Source organism: Strongylocentrotus purpuratus, unplaced genomic scaffold (assembly GCF_000002235.5).
Source record: "Strongylocentrotus purpuratus isolate Spur 01 unplaced genomic scaffold, Spur_5.0 spur5_scaffold_5, whole genome shotgun sequence".
NCBI classification, from domain to species: Eukaryota; Metazoa; Echinodermata; class Echinoidea; order Camarodonta; family Strongylocentrotidae; genus Strongylocentrotus; species Strongylocentrotus purpuratus.
The window spans coordinates 6,333,489-6,361,001 of NW_022145611.1; the positions used below are offsets into that span (position 1 = coordinate 6,333,489).

Genomic DNA, 27,513 nt, shown 5'->3' on the forward strand with positions numbered 1-27,513 from the left:
AAACTGTCCTTCCCCTTTCCACCTCTGATAAGTGCCCCTTTTACTTTTACACGTACCCCTTTTCCTTTGACAAGTTTCCATTTTCCTTTGCAATTAGTGTCTATTTTCAATTCTCATAAGTGCCTTTTTTAATCTCTAGTTAGTTCCCCTTTTTAGGTACGAGAAGCGCCCCTTTTCACTTTTAATAAGCGCCCCCTTCACCTCTGATAATTGCCGTATTCAAATCTGAGATGTTCCCCTCTTGAAAAAAATGCCCCTCCCCCTTTTAATAAATATCCCTTTTTAACCCTAATAAGGCCGGGGGGCATTATGCCCCCCCCCCCTACACGATTTTCCGATTGTTCGGGAACGCATATGGATGGCGCCCCGCCGCTCGCTGACTTTTTTCTTTTGAGTCTTGCGCATCTTTGATTTTTTAAAAATGAAAATCGGACCTACAGTTACAAGGTCACGTGACCGGTCTTGTTTAAAGTTTAGGTGGTTGTTTTGGGGTCAAAATAGTTGGATTGTAGTAAGAAATGAAATAAAACAACAAAAAAACAAAAAAATACATAAGTTCAAAAAACAATGAAATACATAAGAAATTATCAAAACAATAGATAACATAAGAAATAAGCTGGCTCTTCCATTTTTTTTTGTCGTATTTATTCCAAATGGTCTAATGAATATATGTGGTGAAAAAGAATGTTTAAATATGAATAATATATGATTTATAGGTAAAAACGTGATTTTATGACCTTATATGCAAATTAGTGAATTTTTCCAAAAAATTGAAATTAACATATTATTCTATACACTTCACTTGACATGCGTGCAAATTTTCGCGGAGATCGGCCGTTTCACGGCCGAGATCTTAAGGGGGCCATAATGCCCCCCGGCCGTACTAAGACCTTAAATAGCCCGGCCTTTTTAGGGTTAACTCGGATAAGCGCACCGTATATTTTCACATGTGCCCCCTTTCCTTTCTAATAAAGAACCTATCCCTTTTTCATATATGCCCCTTTTCACTTTTTATAAATGACCCTATCAAAACCTCTGATAATTAGCCTTTGTACTTTGAAACGTGCTCATTTAACTTTTACTAATAAGTGTCTTAAACCTTTCGAAAAGTGTCCTCTTTTCCTCTCATCATTAAACGTGCCCCTATAATTCAAGCGACTAACAGCAATGTCTCCCAAAGCTCGCTCGCTACGCTCGCTCGTAGTGATAAAATTATGTACTTATCAAAGGTCTTTTCAAATTTCCGTTATGAGAATGTGCTTTTAACCCCATCAGGATTGGGTTTTTCCTCTTTATAAGATGTAATTTTTCGCACTGCGACCTCACAAATTTTTACAAATTTTCCTCGCTCGCTTTGCTCGCTTGCAAATGAATTTTCAGACCATCACCCCCAACTGCAAAGTAAGATGCTTAAGCAATATCTTATATGATGTATAAAGAGAAACAAATATTGAAATCATTCCTGATAATGTAATCACAATATAGGGGTACCAATGTCTAATTAAAAGTTGTATATTTTCGCTTTGAAATTTCCTTTTAAAGGTGCCCTTTTTGTTGGTGCCCCCCCCCCCCCCCCACTTTGGAAGTCGCTCCGCCACCTCTGGCAACAATTTACGTATGCGATTCGCATTCTGACTATTAAAATACATTTATTCCTAACGGGTGAATGTAATACAAAAATACGAAAATAGATAGTAAACAGAGGGTCTATAATGAAATGAAATGAACAAGAGTGACAAAGCGTGGACGAGAGGAAAGAAGCACAGAGAAAGAAAGGACAAGGAAGGGTGCTTTTAGGACTGGTCATCAACCATTTAAATCCAGATTCCCCTGGGCGTCGTTTCACAAAACCATCATAAGTACAAGTTCACCAACATCCCATTGAAATGTGTGTAAACTCAATACACGCGTTTCACTGGGGGTGTTGGCGAACTTGATGGTTTCGTGAAAAGCTGCCCTGGTTCATAAATATTCTGGCAAGGAACAAACCCGATACAAAGTTTAAAGGGAAAACTCATAACCATGATCCTGTATTGAGAAATTGTGTATTTTTGTTGTAGCAGGGGAGGGGGATTATGATTTTTAAATCTTAGATTCTGTTTATGACAGTTAAAATATTTTAAAAGACATGTTATTAGATATAAACTCTCTTAATAAGGAGAATTCTTTAAAATGATGCTCACAAACAGTTTTTGCAAGTCTTCAAAATAAATGTCGCATATTTCTTTAAAGATTTTTTTCCCCCTGTTTATTCACATTGCTTATCATAAAGCTGTGTTTCATGTGATAAGCAACACGAGATGACCAAGATAAATGAAATACCTTCCATTTCTCTTTCCTAGTATGTTTTTATTATTATTATTATTATTATTATTATTATTATTATTATTATTATTATTATTATTATTATTATTATTATTATTATTATTATTATTATTATTATTATTATTATTATTATTATTATTATTATTATTATTATTATTATTATTATTATTATTATTATTATTATTATTATTATTATTATTATTATTATTATTATTATTATTATTATTATTATTATTATTATTATTATTATTATTATTATTATTATTATTATTATTATTATTATTATTATTATTATTATTATTATTATTATTATTATTATTATTATTATTGTTTGTTTCGGGGGGGGGGATTGTAATTTTCCAAGAGAATTAAAAAATATTGCTTTATTATTATGACACTTCATTTACAATGAGCCTCCGAGAATTATCCAACCAGTTCTATAAGCTCACATACACAGATCAATTACTTTTCCCTCTTTCAGTTAACTCTGCATAACTCGAAGTTGCACAAGACAAATTTCTCCCACGTCGAATCAATTTTAGCAAAATGAGTTTTTTAAACTTCCCCAATCAAATTTTGCACAGGCCATACTTCTTCTTTTTTCCTTTTTTTTATGGGGGGGGGGGGCGGATCTTAACAACTTCCACCTATGCAGAGTTAACTGTAATCTCCTTTTTTCTTCCCCTTTCACCACTCTCCCTCTTTTGTTCCTCCTTTCCGTTTTCCTCTATATCCCATTTCCCCTCGTCTCCACATCTTTCTCCCTTCGTTTCCCCTCTCTCCTCATCTTTCTATCTCCCTTTTCCCTAGTTTCCCCTCTTTCTCTGTCCCCCCCCCCCCGTCTTCTCCCCATCTTTATTCTCCGTCTCATCTTTCTTTTTGCCTCATTCTCTTTTCTTTTCTCTCCATCTCACAATGCACCAAAACTCTCATACTTGTTATACCATTTATTGCAATTATTTATCAACATTCTCTTTCTCTCTCTTCCCCTGTCTGTAAGTACAAAACATAAACCTGGTTTCATGAAATGGCTTAGAAGCAATGCTGATCTTGGGTTCTGGAGGGGGGGGGGGACAAGCCCAAAAAGTCTGATGATCGAGCACAAAGTTTGGGCGCCTGTTTTGCTACGAAATTATTGAACAAGCATCATTACCAGAAACAAAATATGTCACAAATCATCGGTAGCAAACAATAGTTTTTTTCATTTTGACTTCTTCAGGTAACTCAGTTTTATTGATGGAAAAAACAACAAGATACAACATACGAGCATAACATCTTCAATTATCCATCTAAACAATATACATGTACACAAGTAACGTAATCAGGTTGCTACATACAAAATAAATTTAACCATGAAGATATTCTCTCCTTTTTGTTTATAAACTAAACTGCAAATGTCTCTATCAGAAACAAAGAAACTGAATTGAATGATGGAAAAGGGGATGTAATTGTAAGGCACGGTTAGATTATACCCAGCAATCATTTATACTTTCAATACTTGCTCTTAAAAAGAAAGAGTATTATTGCTTAATAATTGCTTAATAACTAGCCTGGTTATGCCAACGATTTATGTCATGCGATACAAACAAGCAATATTCTGAAAGTTATTTTTTTTCTAAGTCAAACATGCGTTCAAGGTAAATTTTTTCCTTCATTGAACAGTCAAAAGTTATACAAGATGAAAGTTACAAAATTGGGATAGATTTTTCAAATTCAAGATTATACTGGGAGTGTTATATTATAACCATATATGTCGGTACAAGAATTATTTACAATAAAAATATAGCCATTTTTTGTAAATCCATTTGTTAACATTCACTTTGTTCATGTCATAAACTGTCTTTTTTTAAAAAGATTTCTGCACCTCACAAGAAGTCTAAATTCTTGGTCTAGGAATGGACCAAAATGCTAGGCCGGGATTAAGCGTCTTGGTCCGTTCCTAGAAGCCACATATATCATCAGCATTCATCGAGCAGATTTTTTGACAAAACAAAATAACAAATGTCAGTCACATATTGAGAGCTATACACTTATTTACCTTCCACTCCATCATAATACATATATATTTATAAGTTATGCAAAATGTGCCAAATTGATTCCATTACTATTAAATTCCATTAAATTCCATTCTGTAAATAACACAAATACTACAAGTTAATTAAATTCTACATTTGAGAGGCTTTTCAAAATCAAAATATTACACCTGACAGATTTGTTTTTCTTCATGATTATATTCATGCAGAGTACATTAGAAGCTTTAAGTCTGCGAGTGAGATTTTGATAGCCCCATGTCGGGTAGAGCTACCAAATTCACCACCGCGAAACTAGCAGCACACATTTATCGCTGTATAATCTGTCAAGTTTACCCATTTTCATTTGGGTTCAAACATTTTTCTTTTTTAGAAGTATTTTCAGTGGATTCAAACCACTTCCTTTATCATTTTTTTTGTTTTTGTTATAATACCTCTTATGCCTCTTTGTCAACTGAAAATAAAATAAATATCAATTTCGCAGATAGATGACAAATTAAATGTACCATTACAAAAATGGATGCAAACACCTGCATTTTCATTTAAACAGTATTGTCTGGAATCTCTGAAAACAAAGGAATTCCATTTCTCTGTAAGTTTCTTTAAATGTTTCTGCAAAAAAACTCAAATAGTTCTAACCCTGTGTCTTAAACATACATAGACAGATGTGCAAGTAACTTGTATAAGGCACTCTTTTTTTCAAACATTCATTTGGAGCATAAAAATGGTTTCAACATTTACATGTGTACAAAATGTGATATCATACATCAAAACTGATAATTTCTTGATGAGATACACAGTATGCTTTGCAGCGAATAGGTTTCTGACATGAAAAGCATCATGTAGATGCCCAAAACAGCACGACTCGATGCAAACCAAAAGCAAGGTTCTCAAAGAAAGCTTTATTATAAAGAGATAAAATTCACACCCCTTACCCAGTATTCATACCCATGTGGAATTGGTCAAAATTTAAGAATCAATTTTCACTCTATTACTTGTCTGGTGGACGACTATGGGGCAAAATTAATGCCAGTTTTGAAAGACTTTTCAAGAAAGATTGTAACAGGAAGTTCTTCTACAAAGAAGGGAGGGATTCTCTTGACCTTCCAATTTCATAGTTGGTAATGACATGTCTGGCAAGTTGACAGACTGTAAGAAACAGGTCAGAGGTCAGAGGTCAAAGGTGAAAGTTGAGTTACATGGGAGTCCCATTGAGGTGTAAGGCTGAACATTATATTTCAAAATAATTCCATCCTTTCACTAGTACAGGGGTGTGAAAGACAACTATAATTACTCCGTGATTTAGAGTTTCTCGTATGAAGGTGTATAATGGCAAAACATAAGCTCTTTACATACTGTATGTTAAGGCCGACTGAAATTTGCGGAACAATTTAGTATAAAAGAAATGACAATTACAAAAGGTCATTTGAACTCTGGTTAACAGAACACAAACTGTCCACTTAAATTCCGCAATTTGCCAAATTTTATACAAATAGCATGGATCCTTCAAAGAAAAAGAAAATAGAATAATTGTAATATTCCAGAAAAACATAATCAGATTGAGTATAACCATTGATCAGACTAAAAGTGTCTGCTAATTTAACCATTGACTGTGTAGCTCTGCGATCTTAGATCCATACAAGTGTTACTACATTTCACTACAATTATTGGTCCTATTCTGTTAAAAAATGCCACCAAACTCCCAATGTTCTGCCATAGTTTTCAAAAAGTTAAGATCAGTTTCCCCATTAGTTAATATCTTTTCAAGAATTATTAATCATTTAACAAATAATATGTTCTAGTACAAAACTGAAATAGCAACTTTAGGTTTCAACATTTGTAAACAAACTTATATAGACATATAAACTTACAAATATTTTTTTGATATAAAACAGCTGTACACGGTTCATCTGACTTTTGTTGTGGTTCAGTCTCTTGGTTAGTAGATGCCGGTTGTCCTTATTCACTTAGCCTCTGCTCTGGTGTCCCCGATGAGATGGTGGTAGCTGGCTGGACTGGTACGGTCTGCATTCCTCCCATGGGGTGGCCCTGCATTGAGAAAGGTACAGTAGGATATGGCTGATAATTGCTGACAGGGTACATTCCAGAGAGTTGCACACTTTGAGGAGGCATACGGGGGTGGACATAGAACATGGGTTGTTGGACAGGGGGAACTATGCTAGAGGTGGTAGGGGCAATGACCATGCTAGGGTGGGTGAACATGTAAGGTAAGCCTGCCACAGGGGGTTGCGAAGGGATTGAGGATTGTTGCGAGGGGACACTCGAGGTAGCAGTGGTTAGGTTTGTGGTTGTTTGCACTGCCTGGAGCTGCACTGCCTGCATTTGCTGCCTGAGAAGCCTCATTTCTTGCTGCTGCTGCAGGAGTAGTTTTTGAAGGTCCATCTTCTCCATAGCCATGAATTCTTTAACATCATCTGGCAAGGAGTCGTCACTAGCTGAAGGCTGGGTTGCGAGGTTGGACAATGAGCTAGATAAACCCGACGATTCCTTCAGTGATGCTGTTCTACTGACTCTACTATCTGGTACAAATGCTTTGCTTTTAACATTGACCTTCCTAAACAGTTTTTCTTCCAGGCTTGCTGTACTTGTATTTCCATGCTTCCAGTGTGGAGGTTTGTTACTTGAAATGACTGCGTCAGGTTCAACAGATGAAGAGAAATCCGAGAACCCTGAATCCATTCTTGGAATCACTGTTGTTGTTGATACATCAGACATGTCATTTTCGGATGAACTGTCCTTGTTTGAAAAATCATCAGTAGAGCTGAGTGGGAAGACACCTCTCCTTGCTCCATACGACTTCTTCTTCTGTTTTCTCATCATCCTTGCTTGATTCGCCAGACTTGGTGACATATTCCATGGAATATCAATTGTTGAGGCATCTGTTAGCGTAGTATCTGTGTCCTCCCCTGCACGCTCACTTTCATTGATCATATTGCGGACAGCTGTCCAATCAAAGTCAACGTTTGGACTAGATCTTGCTTTGCGTCTCTTTTCCCGCAATCTTGCTCTGGTCTCCGAGTCCCTTAAAGTTATGGTAGAGTCATCTCCGGGTCTTTGAGCAGATTGCCGTGGAACTTGGGTTGAGTTCTGAGCTTTTATCACCGAAAGAATACTCTGTGTTCGCTGGTGAATTTCCCGGAAACGACTTAGGTGATTTGAGTCATCTGGTTTGGCCTTATCTTCGTCTGATCCACTAGATTTTTGTCTCATATTCTGTAACATCTCCTTGGTATCATCTGTAGACTGATCGGACAAAATTTCAACAGTATCCAGCAGCAGTTCTTCCTCTGTCATTTGTGTCTTTTGAAGTTGACTCTTCTGGTTGTCTGTGAAATCTTGATTTGAAACAACTTCAGTTGTTTGAGCCGTCTCCGCTGTTATTATTATTTCATCTCTCGCGTCTTCATCAGTATCCTGACCTGCAGTTTCAGAAATAGCACTGATGCTTTTTGGCGAGGGAGTGGACTTTGGAACCACTCCACCACTGGACACTTGCATGGAACCAATATCCGTTTCAGCTGGATTTCTGGACAATCGTCTGATAGAGGGAGTGGACTTTGGAGCCACTCCACCACTGGATGCTTGCATGGAACCAAAATCCGTTTCAGCGGGATTTCTGGACAATCTTCTTATTTTTGTCCTTGCCTGCATAATCAAGTTGAAATGTTCTTCTTCTTGATCATCCTCAACCTTTTTTGGTCTGGACTCTACCACTTTTTTTTTCTCTTGTGCTTCCATTTTTTTCTTCTTCAAAGCCTCCTTCCATGGCACAACAGTGGAAGATGAAGATGCTAATGCGTTATCAGTGTTTGCATCTTTCGTTTTTCTCTCAGAAGAAGTTTTAAGTTTGACATCTTTCCAGGGCACAGAGGCTTTTTCACTCACTTCTTGTCTCTTTTCTACTGGTGGAACTGGCTTTGGTGACTTCTTCTCATCCGTATTTTCAATGTTTTTCCGCTTGATCAAAGAATCTTTCCACCACGCCTCAGATTTAGCTTCATTTGTTTTTGCAGTGTCAGTGTCAGATTTTTTGGTCTCCAATGAAGTCCTCTTCTTAAGTGCATCCCTCCATGAAACTTTGACATCTTCTGGACCAGCAGACTTGGTTGGAGTAGTCACCTGCTTGGGTTTCTCTTCAACTTTATCATTTGAAGCCACTGGAGAGGGATCAGACTTTGCTTTCAGCGATCCTTTTTTAGTCCTGCTCAAGTTTTCATCCTCGAGCTGTGCCTTATCTTGTCCGAACATATTCAGTGTGCTTCGGACCATACTGCGACTTGCAAGCTTGGCCAGTTCCTTCTGGTCTTGTGTGAGAGTTTTTCCTTTGCTACTTTGCTCTTGGGTAAGTTTTCCTCCACCATATCTACTTTTAAGAACATCCCATCCACCTTGTTTTTCTGTTGATAAGGTTAGTGCCTTAGGAGACCTGGTACCTAATATCTTTGCTTCTTTATCGTCTTCAGCTTCTTTACTTTTACTGGTGAAACGAGAAGCACTTTTCTCCACTTCACTCGACAGGATATTACTTTTCTTAACGTCTTTATTTTGTGTTTCTGGTGTAGTTATGTCCACTTTTCTTGACAGGCTAATGATTGGTTTGGTACTTTCATCTTGTGTTTCCAGTACAGGTGGGTTTTCCCTTTTCGACAGGATAGTACTTTGCTTAGCATCGATATCTTGTGTTTCTGGTGTAGTTATGTCCACTTTTCTTGACAGGCTAATGATTGGTTTGGTACTTTCATCTTGTGTTTCGAGTACAGGGGGGTTTTCCCTTTTCGACAGGATATTACTTTGCTTAGCATCTAAATCTTGTGTTTCTGGTGTAGTTATGTCCACTTTTCTTGACAGGCTACTGATTGGTTTGATACTTTCTTTTTGAGTTTCCAGTACGGGTGAGTTCACCCTTTCATGCAGGGTACTCGTGGGTTCAGTATTGTCTGGTACATCTGGAAGCTGATCTTCAACTTTCTTTTCTTCTTCCAGTTCCATGTTTTCAATCACACTTTCTGGTGCAGAATGAACAATAGTTTCAACTTCCATTTGTATGCTAGCTTCCAACAATACTTCACTTTCATGTTCAGTTTGTGCAGTTTCCATTTCAAGTTCATCATTTGTCCGTTCATTCTCAACTTTAGATTCAACAGCATCATTCTGAGCTTCCTGCTTGTGACCACCAATATCGATGGGAGCTCCCATTAAATGAGACAGTCCTTCTCGTAGCATTCTCCGGCTATCAGCAGACCTGTCACGTTTCAGTATTGCAGCACCCTTGGCCATGTCAAGGGCTATAGATATACGAGATCCACTTTTATCAATATTCTTGAACGATATTGACTTCCTTCTTACGTAAGGCAGGTCTTCTTCCTGTCGCGACTCATTTCGTTTATCAATCTCAAGCATCTCCATTGGAGATAAAGCTTCCCATCCAGAATATTCAGTTCCACTTGTGATGCCCAAGCTGCTAGCTACATTTTCTTCCTGTAAATGCTTGTCTCCAGCTTTGTCTGTTTTGATAGCTGTGACATCCTCTGCTTTGTTTACTGTTATTCCTTCACCTGTGGACGATTTCATGGCACCAAAATTGTCCGTTGGTGATGAAACACCGGAATCATCACCTGAAGGAATATTACCAGTAGAATATTCAAGTAAAATTTCTCCAAGAAGTGAGTCGCGTGATGATGCTGAATTCCATTTCTCTGATTCCAGATTTAGTCGCATGTTTGGTTTCAGAGATTGATCTCTTGGTAAAAACACATCTGGTGCACCTGCTCCATCAGTGACATCCGATCCTGTACCTAACCTACTAGACATGGACTCATCAAGCTGGTCAATTTGAGCGGGAGATGAACTAACTCGTTTGGGTTTAGGGGGTGGCGCACCACATGGGAGTGGCATGCTCTTCACAACTTCATAGATTTCATGCATATTTTCATCATGCAAGCTCTCTTCATCAACACCAGCTGCCACAACAGGTGATGATGATGAAGAGGGACATAAATCTGGACGAGACTCGACAGACAACACACGTGCATTTGCATTCAAAGGGGAGGGTTGTGCAGACTGAGGGTGCTCACACGAAACATCACCAACAGAAGAACTTACCGTGACTTTTTCTGTTGCTGGCGCCTCTCTCCTGGTAATCTTGCTCTCCTGTGGCACTGAGGCTAGAGATGGTGTCGTCTTCAATGCTGATGATGGCACAGACTCAAGTGATGTTGTTGATGGCCAAGAACCTTCTGAGATGGAATCACGAGATAATGAAGCCGTTCTTTCTGATGGAGGTAGGGGGGCTCTCCTCTTCTTGTTTCTGCTCTTTGGTGCTTCTACTGCTTCTGCTGCTACTTTTGGTGACCTTGGAAGAAATTCTGCTCTAGAGTACTGTGAGGGTACTGTGACTTGTTGGGATGGTGTTGCATCTGTGCTGCTTTGAAGTTCTGAAAGAGGCTTGCGCTGTGCGTCACTGGGTTTCCCTTCTGTGGCTTCAGCTGGAATTTCCAGCATGACATCGCGCGGCTTCCTCTTGCCTCCAAACAATTTGCCGAGACCTTTTCTCTTCGCCTTGTCGCTAGATTCTTTCTTATGTTTCCCTTCAGACTTTGAATGGGGAGAACTCGTTCCTGCAGCTCCAGCTTTCTCGTCATCATTTGCATTATTATTGTGATTCTCTTGTACTTCAATATCATCTGAATTGCTGTTGTTAACATTTAGAACATTGCCATTGTTATTGTTTGAGTTTGGGTTGTCATCTTTATCAGAGTCTGAGCCAATACCAATTGCATCCGCGACCCTGGAGAAGAAACCTTCTGAATCCGACGAAGACGAGGATGAGGATGAGCTTTCAGATCCACTACCAATTCCAACCGCTCCTAGAAGACTGAATCCAGACTTCTTCTTTTTTTTGTCCTTCTTCTCTTTTTTCTCGCTCCCGTCTTTCTTGCGGTCCTTCCTCTTTTTCTTCTTTTCCTTCTTTCCCCCACCTATACCAAGGCTTCCTCCAATGCTAATTCCTCCTTCAGGTAAATCTACATTAATACCAGCACCTGCATCACCACCTGCTGAGACATCTGCACCCAGGGCTCCACCACCACCAAGCGATGCAGAAGGAATGTTGGAAGATAAATCACCATCAGTATTTATATCACCACCTAAGCCTAACTTCATATCACCCTTTCCATCTGCATCAACACCACCAATGCCAAGGCTGCTGCTACCAATACCACCTCCAAAGCCTCCTCCTATGTCCACATTCGATCCTCCCCCAATGCCCCCTTGTCCACCAATGCTGAAATCTGGTTTGTCAACATTAGCATCTACATCTATTCCTCCTCCTCCTCCTAGGCTTCCGCCGAGTCCTCCTCCTCCTCCTAGGCTGAAGTCTGGTTTGTCAACATCGGCATCAACATTTATTCCTCCTCCACCAATGCCAAATCCTCCTCCTCCTCCTCCTAGGCTCAAGTCAGGTTTGTCTACATTAGCATCTAGGTCTACTCCTCCTCCACCAATGCCAAATCCAAATCCACCTCCTCCTCCTCCTCCTCCTAGGCCGATCTCTCGTTTGTCAACATTAGCATCTAGGTCTACTCCTCCTCCTCCACCTAGGCTTCCGCCGAGTCCTCCTCCTCCTCCTAGGCTGAAGTCTGGTTTGTCAACATCGGCATCAACATTTATTCCTCCTCCACCAATGCCGAGTCCTCCTCCACCTCCTAGGCTCAAGTCTGGTTTGTCAACATCGGCATCAACATTTATTCCTCCTCCACCAATGCCAAATCCAAATCCACCTCCTCCTCCTCCTCCTCCTAGGCCTATCTCTCTTTTGTCAACATTAGCATCTAGGTCTACTCCTCCTCCTCCACCTAGGCTTCCGCCGAGCCCACCTCCTCCTCCTAGGCTGATGTCTGGTTTGTCAACATTAGCATCTAGGTCAACTCCTCCTCCTCCACCTAGGCTTCCGCCAAGTCCTCCTCCACCTCCTAGGCTGAAGTCTGGTTTCTCAACATTGGCATCAACATTTATTCCTCCTCCACCAATGCCAAATCCAAATCCACCTCCTCCTCCTCCTCCTCCTAGGCCGATCTCTCGTTTGTCAACATTAGCATCTAGGTCAACTCCTCCTCCACCTAGGCTTCCGCCGAGACCTCCTCCTAGGCTTCCGCCGAGTCCACCTCCTCCTCCTAGGCTCAAGTCAGGTTTGTCTACATTAGCATCTAGGTCTACTCCTCCTCCTCCACCAAGGCTGAAGTCTGGTTTGTCAACATCGGCATCAACATTTATTCCTCCTCCACCAATGCCAAATCCAAATCCACCTCCTCCTCCTCCTCCTCCTAGGCCGATCTCTGGTTTGTCAACATTAGCATCTAGGTCAACTCCTCCTCCACCTAGGCTTCCGCCGAGACCTCCTCCTAGGCTTCCGCCGATTCCACCTCCTCCTCCTAGGCTGATGTCTGGTTTGTCAACATTAGCATCTAGGTCAACTCCTCCTCCTCCACCTAGGCTTCCGCCAAGTCCTCCTCCACCTCCTAGGCTGAAGTCTGGTTTCTCAACATTGGCATCAACATTTATTCCTCCTCCACCAATGCCAAATCCAAATCCACCTCCTCCTCCTCCTCCTCCTAGGCCGATCTCTCGTTTGTCAACATTAGCATCTAGGTCAACTCCTCCTCCACCTAGGCTTCCGCCGAGTCCACCTCCTCCTCCTAGGCTCAAGTCAGGTTTGTCTACATTAGCATCTAGGTCTACTCCTCCTCCTCCACCTAGGCTGAAGTCTGGTTTGTCAACATCGGCATCAACATTTATTCCTCCTCCACCAATGCCAAATCCAAATCCACCTCCTCCTCCTCCTCCTCCTAGGCCGATCTCTGGTTTGTCAACATTAGCATCTAGGTCAACTCCTCCTCCACCTAGGCTTCCGCCGAGACCTCCTCCTAGGCTTCCGCCGATTCCACCTCCTCCTCCTAGGCTGATGTCTGGTTTGTCAACATTAGCATCTAGGTCAACTCCTCCTCCTCCACCTAGGCTTCCGCCGAGTCCTCCTCCACCTCCTAGGCTGAAGTCTGGTTTCTCAACATTGGCATCAACATTTATTCCTCCTCCACCAATGCCGAATCCTCCTCCTCCTCCTCCTAGGCTGATGTCTGGTTTGTCAACTTTAGCATCTAGGTCGACTCCTCCTCCACCTAGGCTTCCGCCGAGTCCTCCTCCTCCTCCTCCTAGGCTGAAGTCTGGTTTCTCAACATTGGCATCAACATTTATTCCTCCTCCACCAATGCCGAATCCTCCTCCTCCTCCTCCTAGGCCGATCTCTGGTTTGTCAACATTAGCATCTAGGTCAACTCCTCCTCCACCTAGGCTTCCGCCGAGACCTCCTCCTAGGCTTCCGCTGAGTCCACCTCCTCCTCCTAGGCTGATGTCTGGTTTGTCAATATTAGCATCTAGGTCAACTCCTCCTCCTCCTCCTAGGCTTCCGCCGAGTCCTCCTCCACCTCCTAGGTTGATGTCTGGTTTGTCAACATTAGCATCTAGGTCAACTCCTCCTCCTCCACCTAGGCTTCTGCCAAGTCCTCCTCCACCTCCTAGGCTGAAGTCTGGTTTCTCAACATTGGCATCAACATTTATTCCTCCTCCACCAATGCCGAATCCTCCTCCTCCTCCACCTAGACCTCCTCCAATGCCTATTCCACCTCCAACGTCAACATCAGGTTTAGGAATGTCTACATCAGCGTCTCCTTTTCCACCAAATCCAAAGCCAAAGCCGAATCCTTTTTTACCCTTCTTCTTTTTCTTCTTGTCCTTTTTGGATTTTTTCTTTCCTTCTGAGTCATTGGAATCTGAACTGCTGCTGCTTGAGGAACTGCTGGAACTATCTTTTTTAGATTTGCCAAAGCCAAAGCCAAATCCACCTCCTCCTCCTCCTCCTCCTCCTAGGCTGATGTCTGGTTTGTCAACATTAGCATCTAGGTCGATTCCTCCTCCTCCTCCACCTAGGCTTCCGCCGAGACCTCCTCCTCCTCCTAGGTTAATGTCTGCTCCTCCTCCTAGGTTGATGTCTGGTTTGTCAACATTAGCATCTAGGTCGACTCCTCCTCCACCTAGGCTTCCACCGAGTCCTCCTCCTCCTAGACTGAAGTCTGGTTTTTCAACATTGGCATCAACATTCATTCCTCCTCCACCAATGCCGATTTCTCCTCCTCCGAGGCTTCCGAGTCCTCCTCCTCCCCCTCCCCCTAGGTTGATGTCTGGTTTGTCAACATTAGCATCTAGGTCGACTCCTCCTCCACCTAGGCTTCCGCCGAGTCCTCCTCCTCCTCCTAGGTTAATGTCTGCACCTCCTCCTAGGTTGATGTCTGGTTTGTCAACATTAGCATCTAGGTCGACTCCTCCTCCACCTAGGCTTCCGCCGAGTCCTCCTCCTCCTCCTAGACTGAAGTCTGGTTTTTCAACATTGGCATCAACATTTATTCCTCCTCCACCAATGCCAAATCCTCCTCCTCCTCCTCCTAGGCTCAAGTCAGGTTTGTCTACATTAGCATCTAGGTCGACTCCTCCTCCACCTAAGCTTCCGCCGAGTCCTCCTCCTCCTCCTAGGTTAATGTCTGCACCTCCTCCTAGGTTGATGTCTGGTTTGTCAACATTAGCATCTAGGTCTAATCCTCCTCCTCCACCTAGGCTTCCGCCGAGTCCTCCTCCTCCACCTAGGCTGAAGTCTGGTTTGTCAACATCGGCATCAACATTTATTCCTCCTCCACCAATGCCAAATCCAAATCCACCTCCTCCTCCTCCTCCTCCTAGGCTGATCTCTCGTTTGTCAACATTAGCATCTAGGTCAACTCCTCCTCCTCCTCCTAGGCTTCCGCCGAGTCCTCCTCCACCTCCTAGGTTGATGTCTGGTTTGTCAACATTAGCATCTAGGTCAACTCCTCCTCCTCCTCCTAGGCTTCCGCCAAGTCCTCCTCCACCTCCTAGGCTGAAGTCTGGTTTGTCAACATTGGCATCAACATTTATTCCTCCTCCACCAATGCCAAATCCTCCTCCTCCTCCTCCCCCTCCTCCGAGGTTTCCCCCAAGTCCTCCTCCTCCTCCTAGGTTGATGTCTGGTTTGTCAACATTAGCACCGACATCTAGACCTCCGCCTCCACCTAGGCCTCCTCCAATTCCTATTCCACCTCCAACGTCAACATCAGGTTTAGGAATGTCTACATCAGCGTCTCCTTTTCCACCAAATCCAAAGCCAAAGCCGAATCCTTTTTTACCCTTCTTCTTTTTCTTCTTGTCCTTTTTGGATTTTTTCTTTCCTTCTGAGTCACTGGAATCTGAACTGCTGCTGCTTGAGGAACTGCTGGAACTACTGGAACCATCCTTTTTCGATTTGCCGAAGCCAAATCCAAATCCAAATTTTCCTTTCTTTTTACCATCAGCATCTACATCAAGGTCTGGCTTGTCTACATCCACCTTTGCATCTCCACCTAGTTTACCACCTCCCCCAATGTTGATGTCTGGTTTATTAATATCAATGCCTCCTCCAATGCCAAATCCTCCTCCTCCTTTCACGTCTGCTACATTGACATCTACTTCTCCATTTGTTCCAGCACCAATTCCACCTCCAATATCTAGCTTGGGCTTGTCAACATCCATATCGAGACCTCCTCCTACACCTATTCCACCACCAAACCCTCCGATACCTCCTCCTGGCTTACTGGATTTGATGCTAGCATCTATTTCAGGTTTAACAGATATATCTGCGTCTCCGTTGACATCTATTCCCCCTGATGGTAGTGATGCATCAATTGCAGGTGATTTGATGTCTGCACCTCCACCTCCTGAGCCTCCAAATCCAAGTTTACCTCCAATCTTGAACTTCCCACTTTTATCCTTCTTTCCAGATCCATCCTTCTTTCCTTTCTTGCCAAACTTCAGGCCAAATCCACCTTCAGGAGCATCTACGTCTATATCTCCTTTGCCATTGATGTCATCTTCGCCGGATGGAGAGGACACATCTACATCTGCACCCCCTCCCAGCTTTCCACCAATTTTGAATTTGCCTTTCTTGTCCTTCTTTCCAGAGCCTTTCTTTCCCTTCTTTCCAAAACCGAATCCAAAACCACCCGATGGGGCATCAATTTCAGGACCTTTAACATCCAGAGAAGCATCTGGTACATTTACATCAACATCTGGCCCTTTCACGGACAGGTCTGCAGTACCCCCAATGTCTGGTTTAGCAGATTTGATGTCTATATCAACCTCGGGTTTAACAGAAATATCCGCATCACCCGAAGGCAGTTTGATCTCTCCCTTTGGTGATTCTACATCCATGTCTGCACCTCCTGAGCCTCCGAATCCCAATTTTCCACCGATCTTGAATTTTCCTTTTTTGTCCTTCTTTCCAGAGCCTCCTTTCTTGTCTTTCTTTCCAAAACCAAAGCCAAAGCCGCCTGATGGTGCATCTATGTCTGGACCTTTAAGATCAACATCAGGAGAACTGGCATTACCACCTAAATTGGCATCTCCTCCTATACCGGCTGATATTTCTGGGGCATTGAGATCAGCATCTCCATTCACATGACCTTTAGCTCCGCCTCCTAATTTTGCTTTCCCGAAGTGAAATCCTCCCCCTTTGCCTTTCTTGCCTGAACCCTTCTTTCCACCGATGTTAAAGCCACCTCCAATGTCTGCTTTTGGCCCTTCAATATCTACATCTTTTATGCCACCAACACCAATGTCCCCACCGATGTTAGCCCCTGGCTTGGATGATTTGATATTAATATCTGCTTCCGGCTTGACTACATCAAGGCCAGCATCTACATCTGCAGCGCCAATAGTGATGCCACCTCCACCAAGATTTACCTTGCCATCTAGTCCACCACTAAGATCAGCATCACCTTTTACGTTTGGGCCTTTCACATCAATGTCCGCTCCAATGCCACCACCAAGCTTAACATCTTTCTTGTCATCATCAGAATCAGAATCAGATCCACCAAAGCTAAGGTTTATGCCAAAGAAACCTCCCTTCTTCTTTTTCTTCTTCTTCTTCCCTTTACCGCCAATATCAAATTTACCCTCTGGAGGACTCACGCTCAAATCTCCCGACAAATCTGCATCTCCATCCCCTCCAACAGCGACATCAGGTCCTTTGATGTCAACATCGCCTTTGGCTGAAATGTCTACATCTGGAACTTCAGCAGACCCTTTTGCTGACTTTCCAAATCCAAATCCAAATCCACCCTTTCCTTTCTTTCCAGATCCTTTTCCCTTTTTCCCGAAACCAAATCCAAGTCCAGCATCTGGAGCATCAATATCCGGTGCATCAAGTTTCAGATCTGCTTCTGGTAGATCAACATTAGGTTTTCCTGCACGAATGTTGATATCAGCTTCTGGTTTTACAGACACATCTGGTCCATCGAGAGAAAGACCTCCTGATGGAGCACCAATACCACCACTGATTCCACCTCCAAGTCCTCCACCCAGTTCCCCACCAAGTCCTCCAGAGACATCGAGGTCTGGTTTATTGACATCTACATCAAGTCCACCCTTTCCACCAACGTCTATATCTGGACCACTCAATGATGCTTTTCCAGATGGAAGTCCAATGCCTCCTCCAAATCCACCTTTGCCACCAAAGCCGAGTCCTCCTCCTCCTCCTAGGTTGATGTCTGGTTTGTCAACATTAGCATCTAGGTCCACTCCTCCTCCTCCGCCTAGGCTTCCGCCGAGTCCTCCTCCTCCTCCTAGACTGAAGTCTGGTTTGTCAACATTGGCATCAACATTTATTCCTCCTCCACCAATGCCAAATCCTCCTCCCCCTCCTCCGAGGTTTCCTCCGAGGTTTCCACCGAGTCCTCCTCCTCCTCCAAGGTTGATGTCTGGTTTGTCAACATTAGCATCTAGGTCTACTCCTCCTCCACCAATGCCAAATCCTCCTCCCCCTCCTCCGAGGGTTCCACCAAGTCCTCCTCCTCCTCCAAGGTTGATGTCTGGTTTGTCAACATTAGCATCTAGGTCTACTCCTCCTCCTCCGCCTAGGCTTCCGCCAAGTCCTCCTCCTCCTCCTAGGCTGATGTCTGGTTTGCCAACATTAGCATCTAGGTCTACTCCTCCTCCTCCGCCTAGGCTTCCGCCGAGTCCTCCTCCTCCTCCTAGACTGAAGTCTGGTTTGTCAACATTGGCATCAACATTTATTCCTCCTCCACCAATGCCAAATCCTCCTCCCCCTCCTCCGAGGTTTCCACCAAGTCCTCCTCCTCCTCCTAGGCTGATGTCTGGTTTGCCTACATTAGCATCTAGGTCTACTCCTCCTCCTCCACCTAGGCTTCCGCCGAGTCCTCCTCCTCCTCCTAGGTTAATGTCTGGTTTGTCAACATTGGCATCAACATTTATTCCTCCTCCACCAATGCCAAATCCTCCTCCCCCTCCTCCGAGGTTTCCACCGAGTCCTCCTCCTCCTAGACTGATGTCTGGTTTGCCTACATTAGCATCTAGGTCTACTCCTCCTCCTCCTCCTAGACTGAAGTCTGGTTTGTCAACATTGGCATCAACATTTATTCCTCCTCCACCAATGCCAAATCCTCCTCCCCCTCCTCCGAGGTTTCCACCGAGTCCTCCTCCTCCTCCAATATCAGTCTTGACATCTGGTAATTCTCCATTGGCATCAACATTCATATCGGGTCCTTTTACTTTCAAGTCACCACCAGCATCTACTCCTCCTCCAAGCTTTGGACCTTTGAAGCCAAATCCGAAGCCCTTGCGGCCACCACCTTCTTCATCTGAACTTGAGCTTGAATCTGATGAGGATGTATGATCACCACTGCCTCCAAATCCCAGGTTGAATCCACCAAATCCAAACTTCTTGCTCTTTCTTTTCTTCTTCTTCTTCTTCCCTTTTACACCTCCCTTAATGTCGACATCTGGTGCATTTACATCAATGTCTCCTTTAACATCAGCATCGATGTCTCCTCCGACTTTCACATCTGGAGCATCAACATCTGCATCTCCTCCTAGCTTGAACTTGCCACCAATGCCAAAGCCTTTGTCTTTCTTTCCTCCTCCAGAAATGTTGTATTTCTTTTTCTTTCCACCAAGGCTAAATCCAGCATCTGGTGCATCTACATCAAGACCCCCACCATTAACGGAAGCATCAACATCTGGAGCACCAACATCAACTTTTCCTGAGAGATCAGCATCTGCTTCATGTCCTTTAGATCCAAACTTGAAGCCTCCCAACTTGAATTTCCCCTTGCCTTTGCTTCCTTTCTTCACTTTTGGTCCTTTAATATTTACATCAAGATCAGCATCAGGGCCATCAACATCAACATTTCCTACAGCTACTGTTCCACCAAGACCACCTCCGATTCCCATATCAATGTCTGGCTTTCCTGCTTTGATGTTGATATCGGTCTCTGGTTTAATGTTGATGTCTGCTCCTCCATCAATATCAGGCCCCGAGATACCACCTCCAATTTTGGGTCCTTTAATGTCAATATCAGCATCAGGTCCATTCAGATCTACACCAATTCCTCCCCCTAGTCCAGCTTTTCCTCCAATTCCTCCTCCAGCATCAATGTCAGCATCAACATCTCCTGCCCCACCATGACCTCCAAATTTGGGCATTTTCAGTCCAAAGCCGAATCCACCTTTGCCCTTTTTCTTCCCACTGCCTCTGCCTTTGATTTTAGGGCCATTTATGTCAACATCAGGTCCATCAATGGAAATGTCTCCTTTCGGTAGGTCAGCATCAATATTACCTCCAGCTCCACCACCGATATCCAGGCCAACTCCTCCTGATGGAAGGTCTGCATCCCCACTGACATCAAGGTCAGGTCTCTCAATGTCGACGTCTGCATCTACATCAATATCACCTTTGCCATGGCCTCCAAATCCAAATTTGGGCATTTTCAGTCCAAATCCAAATCCACCTTTGCCCTTCTTCTTTCCATCTCCATCGATGTCCAGATCAGGTCCACTTACATCAAGGTCTGGGCCTGAGATGTCACCTCCAACTTTTGGCCCCTTGGCATCAATGTCGAGTCCTCCATCAATTCCTCCTCCGATCCCTCCTCCAACATCCAGGTCAACTCCACCAGATGGCAAATCAATATCACCTCCGATATCAGGCTTGCCAGTCTTTACTTTGATATCACCTTCAGGTATGACAACACCGCCATCTGCATCTACATCGATATCACCTTTGCCATGGCCTCCAAATCCAAAGTTGGGTCCATGAATTTTGGGCATTTTCAGTCCAAATCCAAATCCCCCTTTGCCCTTCTTCTTTCCATCTACATCGATATCCAGATCGGGTCCACTTACATCAAGGTCTGGGCCTGAGATGTCTCCTCCAACTTTTGGCCCCTTGATGTCAACATCAGGACCATTGGCATCAATGTCTAGTCCTCCACCGAGTCCTCCTCCGATCCCTCCTCCAACATCCAGGCCAACTCCTCCTGATGGAAGGTCTGCATCCCCACTGACATCAAGGTCAGGTCTCTCAATATCAACGTCTGCATCTACGTCAATATCACCTTTGCCATGGCCTCCAAATCCGAATTTGGGCATTTTCATTCCAAATCCAAATCCACCTTTGCCCTTCTTCTTTCCATCTACATCGATATCTACATCGGGTCCACTTACATCTAGGTCTGGGCCTGAGATGTCACCTCCAACTCTTGGCCCCTTGATGTCAACATCAGGACCATTGGCATCAATGTCTAGTCCTCCACCAAGTCCTCCTCCGATCCCTCCTCCAACATCCAGGCCAACTCCTCCTGATGGAAGGTCTGCATCCCCACTGACATCAAGGTCAGGTCTCTCAATATCAACGTCTGCATCTACGTCAATATCACCTTTGCCATGGCCTCCAAATCCGAAATTAGGCCCATGAATTTTGGGCATTTTCAGTCCAAATCCAAATCCACCTTTGCCCTTCTTCTTTCCATCTACATCGATATCAACATCGGGTCCACTTACATCTAGGTCTGGGCCTGAGATGTCACCTCCAACTCTTGGCCCCTTGATGTCAACATCAGGACCTTTGGCATCAATGTCTAGTCCTCCACCAAGTCCTCCTCCGATCCCTCCTCCAATTCCTCCTCCAACATCCAGGTCAACTCCACCAGATGGCAAATCAACATCACCTCCGATATCAGGCTTGCCAGTCTTTACTTTGATATCACCTTCAGGTATGACAACACCGCCATCTGCATCTACATCGATATCACCTTTGCCATGGCCTCCAAATCCAAAGTTGGGTCCATGAATTTTGGGCATTTTTAGTCCAAATCCAAATCCACCTTTTCCCTTTTTCTTTCCATCTACATCGATATCCAGATCGGGTCCACTCACATCAAGGTCTGGGCCTGAGATGTCACCTCCAACTTTTGGCCCCTTGATGTCAACATCAGGACCATTGGCATCAATGTCTAGTCCTCCACCGAGTCCGCCTCCGATCCCTCCTCCAACATCCAGGCCAACTCCTCCTGATGGAAGGTCTGCATCCCCACTGACATCAAGGTCAGGTCTCTCAATATCAACGTCTGCATCTACGTCAATATCACCTTTGCCATGGCCTCCAAATCCGAATTTGGGCATTTTCATTCCAAATCCAAATCCACCTTTGCCCTTCTTCTTACCGCTGCCTTTGATTTTAGGGCCTTTGATGTCTACATCAGGTCCATCAATTGAAATGTCTCCTTTGGGTAGGTCAGCATCAATATCACCTCCAGCTCCACCGCTGATATCCAGGCCAACTCCTCCTGATGGAAGGTCTGCATCCCCACTGACATCAAGGTCAGGTCTTTCAATATCAACGTCTGCATCTACGTCAATATCACCTTTGCCATGGCCTCCAAACCCGAATTTGGGCATTTTCAGTCCAAATCCAAATCCACCTTTTCCCTTTTTCTGTCCATCTACATCGATATCCAGATCGGGTCCACTTACGTCAAGGTCTGGGCCTGAGATGTCACCTCCAACTTTTGGTCCTTTTATGTCAACATCAGGACCATTAGCATCAATGTCTAGTCCTCCACCAATACCTCCTCCAACATCAAGTCCTCCTCCAATGTCAGGCTTGCCAGTCTTCAAGTTGACATCAACTTCAGGTTTGTCAATTTCAACATCTGCATCTACGTCAATATCACCTTTGCCATGGCCTCCAAATCCATGGAATTTGGGCATTTTCAGTCCAAATCCAAATCCACCTTTGCCCTTCTTCTTCTTGCCTCCTTTGATTTTAGGGCCTTTGATATCAGCATCAGGTCCATCAATGGAAATGTCGCCTTTGGGTAAGTCAGCATCAATATCACCTCCAGCTCCACCGCTGATATCCAGGCCAACTCCTCCCGATGGAAGGTCTGCTTCCCCACTGACATCAAGGTCAGGTCTTTCTATATCAGCGTCTGCATCTACATCAATATCACCTTTGCCATGGCCTCCAAATCCGAATTTGGGCATTTTCAGTCCAAATCCAAATCCACCTTTGCCCTTCTTTCCACCTCCATCTATGTCCAGATCAGGTCCACTTACATCAAGGTCTGGGCCTGAGATGTCACCTCCAACTTTTGGTCCTTTTATGTCAACATCAGGACCTTTAGCATCAATGTCTAGTCCTCCACCGAGTCCTCCTCCGACATCCAGTCCTCCTCCAATGTCAGGCTTGCCAGTTTTTACTTTGATATCACCTTCAGGTATGACAACACCGACATCTGCATCCACATCAATATCACCTTTGCCATTGCCTCCAAATCCGAAGTTGGGTCCATGAATTTTGGGCATTTTCAGTCCAAATCCAAATCCACCTTTGCCCTTCTTCTTTCCATCTACATCGATATCCAGATCGGGTCCACTCACATCAAGGTCTGGGCCTGAGATATCACCTCCAACTTTAGGGCCCTTGAAGTCAACATCAGGACCATCAATGGAAAGATCAGCATCTGGACCTTTTGCATCAATGTCTATTCCTCCACCGATTCCTCCTCCGATCCCTCCTCCAACATCCAGGCCAACTCCTCCTGATGGAAGGTCTGCATCCCCACTGACATCAAGGTCTGGTCTTTCAATATCAACGTCTGCATCTACATCAATATCACCTTTGCCATGGCCTCCAAATCCGAAGTTGGGTCCATGAATTTTGGGCATTTTCATTCCAAATCCAAATCCACCTTTGCCCTTCTTCTTTCCATCTACATCGATATCCAGGTCAGGTCCACTTACATCAAGGTCTGGGCCTGAGATGTCACCTCCAACTCTTGGCCCCTTGATGTCAACATCAGGACCTTTGGCATCAATGTCTAGTCCTCCACCGAGTCCGCCTCCGATCCCTCCTCCAACATCCAGGCCAACTCCACCAGATGGCAAATCAACATCACCTCCGATATCAGGCTTGCCGGTCTTTACTTTGATATCACCTTCAGGTATGACAACACCGCCATCTGCATCTACATCGATATCACCTTTGCCATTGCCTCCAAATCCGAAGTTGGGTCCATGAATTTTGGGCATTTTCAGTCCAAATCCAAATCCACCTTTGCCCTTCTTCTTTCCATCTCCACTGATGTCCAGGTCAGGTCCACTAACATCAAGGTCTGGGCCTGAGATGTCACCTCCAACTCTTGGCCCCTTGATGTCAACATCAGGACCATTGGCATCAATGTCTAGTCCTCCACCGAGTCCGCCTCCGATCCCTCCTCCAACATCCAGGCCAACTCCTCCTGATGGAAGGTCTGCATCCCCACTGACATCAAGGTCAGGTCTCTCAATATCAACGTCTGCATCTACGTCAATATCACCTTTGCCATGGCCTCCAAATCCGAATTTGGGCATTTTCATTCCAAACCCAAATCCACCTTTGCCTTTCTTCTTACCGCTGCCTTTGATTTTAGGGCCTTTGATGTCTACATCAGGTCCATCAATTGAAATGTCTCCTTTGGGTAGGTCAGCATCAATATCACCTCCAGCTCCACCGCTGATATCCAGGCCGACTCCTCCTGATGGAAGGTCTGCATCACCACTGACATCAAGGTCAGGTCTTTCAACATCAACATCTGCATCTACGTCGATATCACCTTTGCCATGGCCTCCAAATCCAAATTTAGGCATTTTCATTCCAAATCCAAATCCACCTTTGCCCTTCTTTCCACCTCCATCAATGTCCAGATCAGGTCCACTTACATCAAGGTCTGGGCCTGAGATGTCACCTCCAACTTTTGGTCCTTTTATGTCAACATCAGGACCATTAGCATCAATGTCTAGTCCTCCACCGAGTCCTCCACCGATCCCTCCTCCAACATCCAGGCCAACTCCACCAGATGGTAAATCAACATCACCTCCGATATCAGGCTTGCCAGTCTTTACTTTGATATCACCTTCTGGTTTGACAACACCAACATCTGCATCTACATCGATATCACCTTTGCCATGGCCTCCAAATCCGAATTTGGGCATTTTCAGTCCAAATCCAAATCCACCTTTGCCCTTTTTCTTTCCATCTACATCGATATCCAGATCGGGTCCATTTACATCAAGGTCTGGGCCTGAGATGTCACCTTTCAGTTTTGGTCCCTTGATATCAACATCAGGACCATCAACTGAGAGATCTGCATTAGCTCCACCGCCAATCCCCCCTCCAATTCCTCCTCCAAGTCCAAATCCACCTGATGGTAAGTCAGCATCTCCACTCATGCTGGGCTTAGCAGTTTTCACATCGACATCAAGCTCAGGCTTGGCAACATCAATGTCAGCATCAACTCCAGCTCCACCGTGGCCTCCAAACTTGGGTCCTTTGAAGCCAAAGCCAAACTTTCCCTTCTTTTTCCCACCTGCATCTATATCGACATCTGGACCACTTACATCTCCCTTTAGCTTTGGACCATCAATGTCAATGTCAGCTCCACCCTTGACATCAGCATCGACATCCATATCTGCATCTCCTTTACCACCAAAGTTAAAGTCAAATTTAGGTAACTTGAAACTGAACCCTCCCTTCTTCTTTTTCTTCTTCGGTTTCAGGTGCATATCAAGGTCTGCGTCTGGAGCTTTAACCTTGCCTCCAATACCCCTACCAAAGTTGCCACCTCCTCCAAGAGATGCTTCTGGAAGATCTGCATCAACATCAGCTCCACCTCCCACTCTTGCTGAGGGTAGATCAATCCCACCAGCTCCTCCTAATCCAATTTTTGGTGTGTCAACATCCATTCCTACGTTTCCTGAAGGCATGTTAATGCCACCTCCTGCACCTCCGCCAAAGTTGGCAGATGGGCCACCTATTCCACCTCCAATGCCAATACCGCCTGATGGTAAAGAAGCACCTCCAGATCCTCCGAAGCCCCCCTTCATGCCAATGTCTCCTGAAGGCATGTCCATTCCACCGCCAAGCTTGATATCACCGGATGGTAAGTTACCTCCAATATCCCCTCCTCCACCTAGTCCTATGCTTCCTTTGGGCATCTGTACATCTCCACCAGCCTTGAGGTCTCCAGATGGCAAGTCAATTCCACCACCCATACCACCTCCAAAACCTCCTCCAATGTTGGGCTTAGCAGTTTTCACATTGACATCAAGTTCAGGCTTGGCAACATCAATTCCACCACCCATACCACCTCCAAAACCTCCTCCAATGTTGGCAGATGGTGCATCAATTCCACCTCCTATTCGCCCAGAAGGAAGATCTACACCCCCATCAACATCGACGCCTCCACCACCACCAAGTCCAAAGCCCCCTTTAGGACCATCAATTCTTCCAGATGGCAAGTTAACATCAACTCCTCCTGATGGCAGATTGGCATCTCCACCAGCGTTTATGCCTACTTTGGGTGCATTTACATCTATGCCTCCACCACCCAAACCACCTCCAAAACCTCCTCCAATGTTGGCAGATGGTGCATCGATTCCACCTCCTATTCGCCCAGAAGGAAGATCTACACCCCCATCAACATCGACGCCTCCATGACCACCAAGTCCAAATCCACCTTTAGGGGTATCAATTCCTCCACCTATGTTTACACCAGCTGATGGCACATCACCTCCTACTTTCAGGCCTGCAGATGGAAGATCAGCATCAACATTTAGTCCTCCTCCAAATCCACCACCCATACGTCCAGATGGTAAATCCCCTTTCACATCAACATCTCCTGATGGTACATCAGCTTTTAGGTCTGCCGTTGGACTCTTCCCCTTTCCACCAAAGGAAAGAGAAGGCATTTTGAAACCAAACCTTCCCTTTCCTTTTCTGTCGGCGTCTCCATCAAGGTCTACTTTTGCATCTGGTCCTTCAACATCAACACCACCCCCAATGCCACCACCGATTCCTCCTCCAATGTCTGCTCCTCCACCTACAGAAACATCACCACTTGGAACGTCTCCCTTCGCACCACCTCCAAATCCAAATCCAAATCCTTTCTTTGATTTTTTTGGTTTTCCCATTTTCACTGAAGCATCAATTTGTGGTTTTACAGCTAAGGATGCATCACCTGATGGTAATGATGCATCAATGTTCCCGCCCGGAGCATTAACATCAAGTCCTGCAGAAGCACCTCCTTGAGGTACATCCATGTTGGCACCACCAGAGACTCCTCCTCCAAATTTAGGTCCTTTCAGTTTAATGTTTCCTTCACCTTCATCGTCAGATGAGTCGGATGATGACGATGAGTCACCACCAAATCCTAATTTTGCAAAGAATCCCGGCCTCTTCCTTTTGCGTGGTTTCGATTTGGCTCCAAAATCGAGTGAAACATCTGCATCTGGTAAAGAAGCATCGGCACTGAGGTCTCCTTTGGCACCTGCACCTCCTTTCTTTTTGAACATTCCTCTTGGTAATGAGCCTTTCCCCTTCTTGCCAACTTGAACATTTGGTGCATCGACATTCAGACCAGCACCTCCTTTTCCACCAACGTCCACACTTGGCGCTCCTCCCAGGTCAACTTTGGCTGATGGAGCATTTCCACTTATACCAACTCCAGCTCCACCGGAAACATCTGCTCCAGCATTACCACTCCCCTGTTATATATAAAAAGAAAAGAAAAGAAAACAGAAACGAAAATTACTACAATGATACTACAAAAGTTGTATTTTATTTGATAGCTTCATTTCTAAACTTCTTTAAGGGAGCGAGAGATGCATGATGGGTAAACCATTCCAGAAACATTCTTGAAAAGTA

The 27,513-nt window shown here is 44.4% G+C and overlaps 1 protein-coding gene across 1 annotated transcript in view; it reads right to left on the reverse strand.

Moving 5' to 3' along the window:
- Positions 1-3,520: 3,520 nt before the first annotated feature.
- LOC580388 (neuroblast differentiation-associated protein AHNAK) overlaps positions 3,521-27,513 on the reverse strand; it is a 44,317-nt gene continuing 20,324 nt past the window's right edge. Inside the window, exons 4-11 of the mRNA XM_030998508.1 lie at positions 18,413-27,353; positions 15,413-18,379; positions 14,372-14,863; positions 13,127-14,284; positions 12,605-13,039; positions 12,230-12,544; positions 10,479-12,163; positions 3,521-6,404 (exon numbers count right to left, since the gene is read on the reverse strand). Of these exons, the coding sequence (XP_030854368.1) occupies positions 6,315-6,404; positions 10,479-12,163; positions 12,230-12,544; positions 12,605-13,039; positions 13,127-14,284; positions 14,372-14,863; positions 15,413-18,379; positions 18,413-27,353 (16,083 nt within the window). The 3' untranslated portion in view covers positions 3,521-6,314. The remainder of the gene's footprint in view (positions 6,405-10,478; positions 12,164-12,229; positions 12,545-12,604; positions 13,040-13,126; positions 14,285-14,371; positions 14,864-15,412; positions 18,380-18,412; positions 27,354-27,513) is intronic.